Genomic DNA, 11,125 nt, shown 5'->3' with positions numbered 1-11,125 from the left:
GGACACGTTTTGACCATTCACTAAAAAACTACAATTACAATTATCACCAAACTACACCTTGCTGGGATCACCGGATCGCTGGGATCACCATGGCAGAAGAAATAAATACTGGTACAGATAAAATAAAAAACATTATTATTAGTAAATTTACAAATACATCATAATAATATAAGGTAGTTAAAGATTTCATCACACAGCGTTTGTTTAGTTTACTTATTGTTTTACTAAAAATACGTAATTAACTTTTTTGTGTTTGGGTATCGAAGGTTTGGGTAAACAAAATATTCAATTTATTCCTTTTACTATGGCTAGTAAAAATTAATTTACTTAATTTTCTTGTCGTTAATGCCCTTCCAGATCGAAATAAAATTTATGTTCCTAGTACATAAAATTTAAAATTTTATATTAATATATATTTTATAATATCAAGTGATTTTTATGGCATTAACTGACAAAAAATATGTATATTTAAATAATATCGTTAGTTTTTTATATTTAATTCTAACAGAGTATAAATATTTTACTATATTTATTTGTGAATATCGATATCATATTAAATCGATTTGTGATTTATTAAATATTTTTGTATAAGTATCTGAATTCCAAACATAACCTAAAAAATGTTTGACGTTGAATAAATTGTAAACAAAAATATATAGTAGTACGTTTAGCGTATTTTTTTTATAAAGTTAATAATTGGTTACTATTAAGTTAACAAAAGTTAATTTAATAAATATAAATTTAAGTTAAAAATATGTCTGACGCAGAAGTGGAAGTGCCTTCAACGTTTAAGAAACGAATTTTAAAGAATAGAGGTGGGAGAAAACGTAAAGCGTCTAGTTCAGAAGGTAATTATTAATTTAAATCATTAAATACATTATATAGTTACGACCATTAAGACTAATTAAAATTTCACCCGCAGCGGCAAAAGGCAAAAGCTAGTCTATAATATTTTAACTTCTTACTGTATTCCTACCTATGGGTAGTCAGAGGGATCTTAGTGTTAAGACAATCAGATCGACACTCCATCAAATTTTCTAGACAAGCTGAATTGTATGGCAGAATTCAATACCGCAATTTGTCTTCTTTACTGCTTTTTTCTTTACTTTGAAAACTAAATGAAAATAATTTCCTAATTTGGAATTGAACCCATATTTATTACATTGACACTCAGATGCAGTGCAGCTGTAACATGACAATGTTTATTTCTGTTTTTAATACTAATAATATTTATAATTAAATTTCAGAAAAAAATAGTTCAGATTCTGATGAACCAACAGTAGTGTTACCTTCTAAAAGAACACAGAAATTGAATCCAAATATACAAACAACTGGAGGAGAACGGAAAAACATTGAAATTGATAACAATGACAATGATAATAGCAGTGATGATGAAAGTGTAAGAAATTTTCTTTTATCTTTAAGTGTGTTGTTGAGTTCCACCACTCAATATGAAAAATCTCAAAAATTGGACTGTGAGTGGGGAGTGTCTTAACACTACGTTCCCTCTGCCCAACCGGGATAGAATGTAAAGCTCAAAAGTTTGATTTTAGTATACGCAAAGCCTTGAAAATTTGGCAAAAAGTGGGGAACTGAAATATCTTAATGGGAAAATTGTCTAAATTCTAGTGCAACCATTGAGTATTTATGACATAATTGTTAGTGATTTTCTAACATAATTTTAAATCTTATCTTATATTAATTTAAATTACAGAGTAAACCAAACATGACACTATCAGTTCAACAACAAAAAGAAAATGCAACAGCCACATATGAACTAGATACAGAGAAAGACAGGGACGCTCAAGCAATATTTGAGAAAGCACAAAAAATTAATGAAGAACTACAAGGACAGGCCGATGATAAGGTAAGTGGAGATTCAATTTATGTTTTTATTTTTATTTTCTTGTTTAGTATGGTCAACAAGCTGTGAACATGGTTTTCTGAAGTTTTGCATTTTGTTCGTTAAGAAAATAATTAAAAAAGAATCTAAAGTCAAATCTGCGTAGCCATCTATATCTAATTTCAGAGAAAGGAGAAGAGAAGAAGGAGAAAGTGAAGCCAATCCAATCCCAATCCAATGCCAATTGTGCATCCATAAATATCTTTGTGTTTTAGGTCTACCGCGGTATAAATAATTATGCCCAATATTATAAAAAACGTGACACCGCCGCCGGTAATGCGAGTTCGGGGTTGGTGAGAAAAGGGCCGATTCGTGCTCCCGCCAATTTAAGAGCCACTGTACGGTAAGTATTTAGTTTTTTAGTGTTTCATCATACATCAAAGGAAGAAATGAAATACTTATAACAGTGATTTGTTGTTTGTCTCTCTGTCTGTTAAGACTATTTTTCACAAGAACATGTGGAATTGTTAAGATCTAATATTTAGATGTAAGATTTCTTAAACAAATAAAAATTTAAGCTTCAATTTATACTGCATTTTATATGAAATTCGCCACATAATCAAAACTTGGAATCATGAAATTTTGCAAGAAGCAAGAACTTTTAGTAAAAAAAAAATATTAATTTATAGGTATCTAATAGCACAACACTACAAAGTTATATTTGTAGTGCATTTTAAACAAAATTTGTACATGCGTTGGCAATTATAAATTCATAACTTTTAATTTCTGTTGATCTACAGTCAGAAAATTGGTATAGAATCCTCGGTGGGTGAGTCTAAATCGCACATAACTTGTTTTTTTTATATGAGTAATATAGTATTAATATGAGCTTTAATATTTTTGTGAAATAATTTTTATTGTCCTTCCTTATAGGTGGGATTATCAACCAGATATATGTAAAGATTACAAAGAAACTGGTTTTTGTGGTTTTGGAGGTATGACTAATTTTTATTTTTTGTATCCTTTATTATCATTGCATATATTTAATTATCATTTTCATTCTATTATATATAAAATAGATTTAAATGTCTTTCTAGATTGAGAGCCATTCATTGCCTTGTAGCCACAGTGAGGAAATAAAAATATTTAATTCCCCTGAGTAGGAATCAAAGCCACAACCATCTCATTTACAGCCGCACTCGCATCTTTGTGCCCGGGCGCCACGACACCACCTTGATTTTTTTCACCTTCACCGCCTTCATTTAACATTGAAATTTAAATTTATATTAATTAACATTTTTTTCCACAGATTCCTGTAAATTCCTTCACGACCGATCAGATTATAAACATGGCTGGCAATTGGAGAGGGAGGAGGTGAAGAATAATAATTCTGACTCCGATTACGAAATACACAGCGACGACGAGTTGCCTTTCAAATGTTTTATTTGTAGAAACAGTTTTAAAGATCCGGTAGTTACAAGGTATGGATTTGAACCTGCTAGCTATCAGTGGTTATTATATTATCTTTTTCTTCTTATTTAATTGTTTTTATCTTTAAATTCTTAGCTTCACCCCCGCTGTGTCCCCCACATAGCAGAGTAGGCATAAGGCACCTGGAAACCTAGTGATAAGTCACTCTGTTCCCATTATGATGGGGATGGAAGTGTCCACTTCCCATTTTCCGCCAAATTCTGAAAGCATTGCGAGTTGAGTGGCGGAACTCAACGCCGCTATTTGCCTCGACATATATTTATATGTATATATTTGGCTTCTTTTTTTACGGCGTTAAGTTCCGTAGCTCGACAAACTTGAAGATTGAACGATGCGTTGGGACTGGAGTGTCTTAAGATCAATCTGCCTTGCTATATGCGGGGATAGAGCGTGAAGCTATATATCACACTTATATCAATTAGTGTTTAATTTACATTCATAGTGTTTAGTTGAAAATCATGTTACAATTTACTTTTTTTATAATTTTTAAGCGATTATAAACCTAAAATTAAATACAAATTGGCAGTTTTAAGAAGCCTTTTTTTAAAGAATTCTATTGCCCTAAAATATTAATATTATTTTTTGCAGATGTAAACACTATTTCTGTGAAAAGTGCGCTTTAGAAAATTATAAAAAAACAACAAGATGTTTTATATGTAACACTCAAACCAGCGGAGTGTTTAATCCCGCTAAAGAATTAGAGGCGAAATTTAGAAATGATGAAAGTAATGATGATGATAGTGAAGCTAATGATGATGATGAAAATAATGATAATGACGATTGATTAAATAAAATGTATATTTATGCAATTTTTATTTAATTTTTTGCTTTTTGCGGCAACTACCCTAAAGGTTTTGATTACGCGGCGAATATCATACAAAGTGCAGCAAAATCGATGCATAAATGCTTTGATTATGTAAGTATATATTTTCACGAGTGGGATTCCAACCCACAACTGTCGTGACATAGAACAGTCTAAAAATTTATATATTTTTTAAATATAGCATGAATTCGCCTTTTTCCCATGAAAGCGCGTCTACCTACCCGATTGTTCACGCATATGGTGACGTTTTCTATATTTGTATATAATATGTTTGTTCTTTTGTAGCGTTGTTTAGATTTTAAGTAAAAAAAAGTGCGGCAACGGAGTGTCGAAGCACTACGCTCTCTTTGCCTCTCTTTCTATATAAGAAATATAATGTAATCTTTAAATATAAATGTAAAAGCTTCTTGAAAGAATCAAAAAAAAAGGCTTCTATTTATTAAAATATTTTATATAATAATATAAAAATAAGTTTATGCAGGCGAATCCAAGCTGGGATCTGTAGTATAATTATGCAAGATTTATTACGTCACCGTTAAAACTTATTTTAGATTGTGACGAACAAGCTATTGTTTATGAAAATAAATTTTAACTATTTAAATAAACTTTAGTTTCGCCTTTGTTATGTCTTTTATGTTGAGTACATTACATAGAATATGAAATAGAAGTGTTATAATAAATTCTTCTTTTACTTATATGAGTATATGTATATTGTAATACGTTTATATTATTTAAAAAAGTTTTTAGTTTTTTTTACAAGCTGAGAAAAAAGAAAAAGAAGTCACAACGTACTGTAAGCGCAAAAGTTGTAGTTTCGATTCCCACTCGGGTACTTTGCCCTTAGCCTTTTTGGGTTCATAAATAAAAATAATAATATCCTTTTACTCCGAAGCGTAACTGTTGCTGCATATCAAATAAATTACACACAAAATAAATTACATGGCTGACCTTGTAAGTAACAATTTTTTATTTGAATCGTCGTTAGGATCCGTATCAAACTCGCAAGGCGTTAAGGCGAAAACCAAGCTCTTAATACTATATTCCGCCTACCCTGTTACATGCGGGAAAAGCTACTAAAAATCTTTTAGCTTATTTTGGATGCTATTCCACGGCTAATTTTTACGGAAATATACAATATACAAACATTATGAGTGGCAAAGGAGGCAAGGGGAGGCTTCAATTGACCTTCGAGATCACAATATCCATGATACTATAGGAAGGTCATACAAACAGCATGGGACCTAGACTCTCCGTCCTCTCTGGCTACCCCGCTAGGGAGCATGAAGCTAAAAAAATATTAAATAAATTATTACAGAAATTGTTTTGTTTTTCAGTTTATTAAACCACTTTTATAACACATTTTCAAGATTTGAAATGTTGTACGTATCAACAGTATCCTTTATCAGTAACGAGAATTGATTACTTCGGTCATTACCATTATATTATAGTAATTAGCTTAATTTTATTTTTTCTTGAACAGTAACGAATTTAACGTAATGGACATGTAGCTTTTCCTCACTATATGAATTATTATTCTAAACTTTGTTCAAAATGAGAAGTTACAAGAGAAAAGGTGAGTTTATGCATATTTTCTTAAAAGAAGTGAGATATTTTTAATAAAATACCAATCTTACCAGATGGTTCTAGAAAAATTACTACAATATAATTAATCTATATATATAAAATCGAAAGGTCACTCACTCATCACGAAATCTCAGAAACTACAAGTGCTAGGAATCTCAAATTTTGCATAGGAGTTACTTATAGGACGTATGTGCTCGCTAAGACGGGAATTTGCAGTATTCGATTTCTAAGGGGTTGTTTTTGGGGTCGAAAGTTTGTATGAAACTTCGTTACTACAAATGCTAGGAGTCTCAAATTTTGCATAGACGTCACTAGGACGTAGTCATGGAGACAGAAATTAATAATATCATAGTTCACGCGGGTGAAACCGCGAGCGGGCCGCTAGTATTAATATATAATCATATTTTGTAAAATAATATTTTCATTTCCCCTCTCTGGAAACGAGAGAGTTTAAGTTCCACTACTCAATAATGCCTTCAGGATTCGGAGTAAAATAGAGAACGAATCTTAATGGGAACGGAGTGAATGAACTAACCTAACCGCAAGCTTTCTGCCTAGGTACCAAAACGAATAAATGAAAGTATTGATAAATAATAATTAATTCTCCCGAGGGAGAATCGAATCCACGACCACCGCGTTACAGTCTAACGCTTGTACCCCTGCGCTACGATGGCCTGATATGTCTAGATAAAAACAAAAATAAAATATACATGTCGACATTGATTTTCTTTCAGAATATATCTTGATTTTAATTCTATTGTGCACACCAGTGACGTTATGTAATCCTTGTGTAAATCAAACTTTAAACGCCATCCCTTATCCAAATGATTGTCAAGCTTTTGTACTATGCTGGTTGTCCCAAGCATATCTACAGACATGTCCAAATGGTCTGTTCTTCGACATCAAAACTAACGTAAGTTTTTTACTAAAATCGTCGGCTATCTAGAGATATTTTCCGTGAGGGCTGACTTTCAGTGGGCTACGTGACTTAATGAAGAATTTAAATTTTATATTTATTTGCAGATCGAATTACTTTTTAAATTCAAAATTATATTCAATTTTTTATTTTATTATTCAGTAAAAAATTGCCAATTTATCTTGATTTTAGCTTTGATCTAATCTTTTTGGCTATATTATATTTCTACGCCCATGATTATAATTTTATTACTTGAGTTATCAAATTAAAATATTTCCCATTAATAGTATTATACAGAGTGAATCTCATTAATATTAATATAATGTCAATCTTATTTCAGAACTGCCAACCACTAGTTACAACAACATGTTGCAACGTGACACTTCCTATATTAATAATTCCTGTACCTATTTACCAGGGATCCACAGTTCCTACCAATAAAACAAATATATGGACAGCTACAACCACTAAACAAACAAATAGCAGTAGCACAACTCCATTGTTACCAACTTTAAAAACAAATTCAACTTTTATCACCTCTAGCAATCAAACTGAAGCTACTACTTCAATAATTTCAATATTATCCACTGAGTCATCTGATTCAAGTCAGTCATCTGAATTTACTTCACACGTTACAGAACAAACAGAAATCACTACACGTTGGGAACCAACAAACATAGATATTGATGTAACAAAACTCACTAAAGCTGTGAATTCTAGTCAACCCAATGTATATAAGACTTCTACAATAACATCTTATACGGAATTTCATACTAAAAAAACAAGTTCAACGTTAAATGTCTCGACGGATATATCTGAGGCTACTACTCCGATGGAATCTACATTATGGACTGATTCAAGGTTAACTTCATCATCAGGATTTACTTTAAACACAACAGAAAAATTAATGACTACACCACAAACAAGCACATTTGTGTCAGAATCAACAAAATCTGAAGAATCAAAAAAGACTGAAAGTCAAACTAATGTACACACAAGTTCTGCATTTGTCACTTCTATAGATTCTAGCAATAAAACGCCAAACTCAAAATTAATTACCTCCACGAATCCATCTCAACCTACCACGCCCATAATATTTACATTGTGGAGTGAGCCAACAGATTCAAGCGAAATCTCATCATCATCAGGCTATACATTGAATGTTGAATTATCTACTACCCCCTTAGAAACAACAAGCACATATATTGATGTGACAAAAAAACAATCTAAACAACCAAATGTTTATTCGACACCTCCGTTTGTATCATCTACGGAGTATAGTAATTATACACGTTTAACTTCAACATCGAATAGAAATCCGCCATCTGTAGTCACATTTAATTCAACACTAAATCCATTAAATACAGAAGGACCACATACAAGTGCAATGTCTACGATTAGTACTGATACGACAATATCTTCTAAGACTTTCCCAATAATAACATCGGACTCATTTGAAACTGAACCGCAAATATTTACCGAATCATCAACTTGGCAACCACCATTTTCTTCCACATTAAATATACCTTCCTCTTTAAATAGTTCATTTTTCCCGACAATATATTCTACTACGGAACTTGAAGTAGCACCAAAAACGACGCAATATCATAGAAATAAAATTTCCACTTCATCTTTGTCTAGCTTATCCGAGAGTACACAAGCATCTATAACGATGGCCATGTCAACTTTCTCAACAGATTTCACAGAGAATTATATAACACGAGATAACTTGTCAACTCCAGTACCGTCAGATAAATCCTATTCACTACCAGAATTGAAAACTGATAATATTAACTTTCTTACGACGACTTCAATAACAGCAACAGTAGCAACAGGATCTCAAATATTTACCGAATCTTCAACATTGCAACCATTAGTTTCTGCTACAGCAAACATCGTATCTTCAACAAAAATGCCATACTTTCCAACGATTATTTCCACTACAAAACGAGGACAGCCATCTACAACAACGCAATACTCTGTAGAAAATACTTCGATTAAGTCTTCGCCTTATTTCCCAGAGCCTACAACACAGGAAAGTACTTTGACTATGACCACAGAATATATACCAACTACAATAACGTCATCAGCCTCACAATTAGAAACATTTAATAAAACAACATTATTAACCACAACGGAACATTCACTTACTGCATTAACATCGCAGTCTTTACCATCACAATTTATATCAAGTACAAATGCACCAAAATCTGAAACAACAGTAGCTTTTTCAACATCTTCTTCATCAGAGTCTACAGAAGCCAGAAAACATATAACAGCAGGAACTGAAACAACCTTTGTAACATTATTAACGACAGACCATTCTTCTTCTCCAGTGATATTTACGAATACAGTAAACAGCACATGGGATCCTGTAACGGATAAGTTAATATCATCACCATCAAATTTAAAATCAACTACAGATTATACAACAATTATACCTGTGACAACAGTCTCTACATCATATTCTTCACAACTTAACATAAATAATAATTCACATTTCACGTCAACGTTTCATCCAAAGTTTACGAAAACTACACAATACGACACAGAAAGCCCTTCCACGACACTGGAGTCTTTTCCAAAAAGCACAGAGGAGAAACATAGATCAGCTGCAACAATGGAGCCTTCGATATCAACCACGGCACCAACTATTAGTACGGAAAACAGCTTGCATACAGATTCTGAGACACATACAATTCAATCTACCATATCAGAAGAAATTAAATCAACACACTCTACATTATTACCTAACATAACAATATTTACTAATAAATCTATAACTTCATCACCAGACACAACAACAGTAAAGCCAATTGTGACTCAAACAGTCCGTACTTTACCGCCTTTGCCTTACTCTCCTCCGCCATGTGTATTTGCTACAACTACACAAAAACCAATAATATCTGAAAAAACTTCACCTAACATCCCACCAATTATGTCTTCTACATATATTGCTCCAGAAATTTCTACTAATTCGCCATTTTCTAAGCCAGTGTGTGGATTCTGGGATAAATTTGTGTTTCCCGATGAAAGTGATTGTAAACATTACTACGAGTGCTTATTTGGAGGTATCAGAAAAGTTAGTTGTCGATATGGATATGAATTCAACCCTTACGCTCTGGTGAGCATAACATGTTCATTTTTTTATAGCTTCACGTTTTGCTCTGCCTACAGCAAGGCGGGTAGAAAGTGCTTATTAGTTATGTACTCCATTTTCTCCATTTGCATTCGACACATTTCGTATTAAGTGGTACGTGGAACTTAATGGTTTCCTTCGTTGGCATTAAAACATGTTGCTCTGGAGAAATATTCTAATTCCTTGGCATGGAGATAAAACTCACAACCATCCTGCTTACAGTCAGACATTGTCCTACTGTGCAACGATATTTGTACATGTATTACTATAATTATGTGCAATTTATGAACAAAATGACAATATCAGAATCAATCAGAATTAGTATGTTCTTTAAATGAAGGATGAAGATCAGAGTAACAGAGTAAGAATAATATAAAGTATTAATTATTTATTACTCAAAATTAACACATTTTTTCTAAAAATTACAGAAATGCATGCCACATTTAGAAGCAAATTGTCAAAGACGCAAAACGTCTAAAGAGGTTTTGGATTTTTTATTATATATTATGAAATTGAATGACCTTAGTGCAAGCGGTCCAACTGAACACTAGGAAAATAATCAGGATAATACCAGGAAATTGAACAGGACAAAATAAAGTGAGACAAGTAAAAATATGGCTGATGATTGCTGATTACAAATAGAAAATAAAAGAGTAAGACAAATATAGTTTCTAAAAAGTATAAGCGTGTTATTAAAAATACACTTTTTGAATATTTTATGTTTATAATAGCTAGAGATTCAATTGTAACTTGCAACATAAAATATATGCCGTAGGAATTTTTCCTAACAAATAATTAAGCCTAAAGAATAAAAAAACTTTACCTGGAAAAATTCTCTAGACACCTACCCAGGGTTGCAGTAGCAACATTTGTATATGTTTTTCCACAAAAGAATATGTCTTAAGTGATATTTATTTAAAAAAAATTAAAGTGTTGATGTAGATTTATACCAAATTGAATAATCTTATAAGATTTAGCAAATGTAAATATTATACAAGTTACTTCTTACTTTTATAGTTTTCTTTCAATTGAAAATTACTAAAATATTTAATACAGACTATTAATTGCTATATGGTTATAAGTATTTTAAGTGATTCTTGTATGACTAAACAATTTTTGTTGTTTGTATGAAAAATGTGATATGCTTAATTAAATGTATTTAGTTTTTTTTATTTATGTATTTATGCAACTCTTAAGAGCTCATTTCTAAAGTAATCTATTGCGTACGTTTCATTATACGAACAACACACAAGATATAGGAGTTTGGGAAGTCAAGCCGTAACACAGTGCTTGCGGTTTTCTAGGGACACAGTATCGTGTTTCCTTCCC

The 11,125-nt window shown here is 31.9% G+C and overlaps 2 protein-coding genes across 2 annotated transcripts; both read left to right on the top strand.

Moving 5' to 3' along the window:
• The first annotated feature begins 612 nt into the window (after positions 1–612).
• On the top strand, positions 613–4,143 carry mdlc (RING finger protein mdlc). Its single transcript, XM_085188143.1, has 7 exons — positions 613–848; positions 1,248–1,399; positions 1,715–1,867; positions 2,119–2,246; positions 2,777–2,838; positions 3,153–3,324; positions 3,923–4,143. The coding sequence occupies exons 1-7, from the start codon at positions 755–757 to the stop codon at positions 4,116–4,118; spliced, it is 957 nt and encodes a 318-aa protein (XP_085044269.1). The 5' UTR covers positions 613–754; the 3' UTR covers positions 4,119–4,143.
• A 1,565-nt stretch (positions 4,144–5,708) lies between these two features.
• On the top strand, positions 5,709–10,966 carry LOC146537383 (uncharacterized). The gene is made up of 4 exons (XM_085188182.1): positions 5,709–5,730; positions 6,455–6,654; positions 6,998–9,781; positions 10,225–10,966. The coding sequence occupies exons 1-4, from the start codon at positions 5,709–5,711 to the stop codon at positions 10,345–10,347; spliced, it is 3,129 nt and encodes a 1,042-aa protein (XP_085044308.1). The 3' UTR covers positions 10,348–10,966.
• The last annotated feature ends 159 nt before the right edge of the window (positions 10,967–11,125 follow it).

The sequence above is a fragment of the Heliconius melpomene genome, chromosome 7 (genome assembly GCF_056956725.1).
Source record: "Heliconius melpomene rosina isolate 202511_hmr_F chromosome 7, ASM5695672v1, whole genome shotgun sequence".
NCBI lineage: Eukaryota > Metazoa > Arthropoda > Insecta > Lepidoptera > Nymphalidae > Heliconius > Heliconius melpomene.
The sequence above is the reverse complement of the archived record's forward strand: the minus strand, read 5'-3'. Positions and strand labels throughout refer to the sequence as shown.

What these genes read in the sequence shown, in the direction of transcription:
- mdlc (XM_085188143.1), top strand. Translation starts at nt 755, where the DNA reads ATGTCTGACGCAGAAGTGGAAGTGCCTTCAACGTTTAAGAAACGAATT. An exon ending in ATAGCAGTGATGATGAAAGT is followed by an intron (nt 1,400 to 1,714) that starts GTAAGAAATTTT and finishes TTTAAATTACAG; the next exon opens with AGTAAACCAAACATGACACT. An exon ending in TGGTTTTTGTGGTTTTGGAG is followed by an intron (nt 2,839 to 3,152) that starts GTATGACTAATT and finishes TTTTTTCCACAG; the next exon opens with ATTCCTGTAAATTCCTTCAC.
- LOC146537383 (XM_085188182.1), top strand. Translation starts at nt 5,709, where the DNA reads ATGAGAAGTTACAAGAGAAAAG. An exon ending in TCTTCGACATCAAAACTAAC is followed by an intron (nt 6,655 to 6,997) that starts GTAAGTTTTTTA and finishes ATCTTATTTCAG; the next exon opens with AACTGCCAACCACTAGTTAC. An exon ending in AATTCAACCCTTACGCTCTG is followed by an intron (nt 9,782 to 10,224) that starts GTGAGCATAACA and finishes TAAAAATTACAG; the next exon opens with AAATGCATGCCACATTTAGA.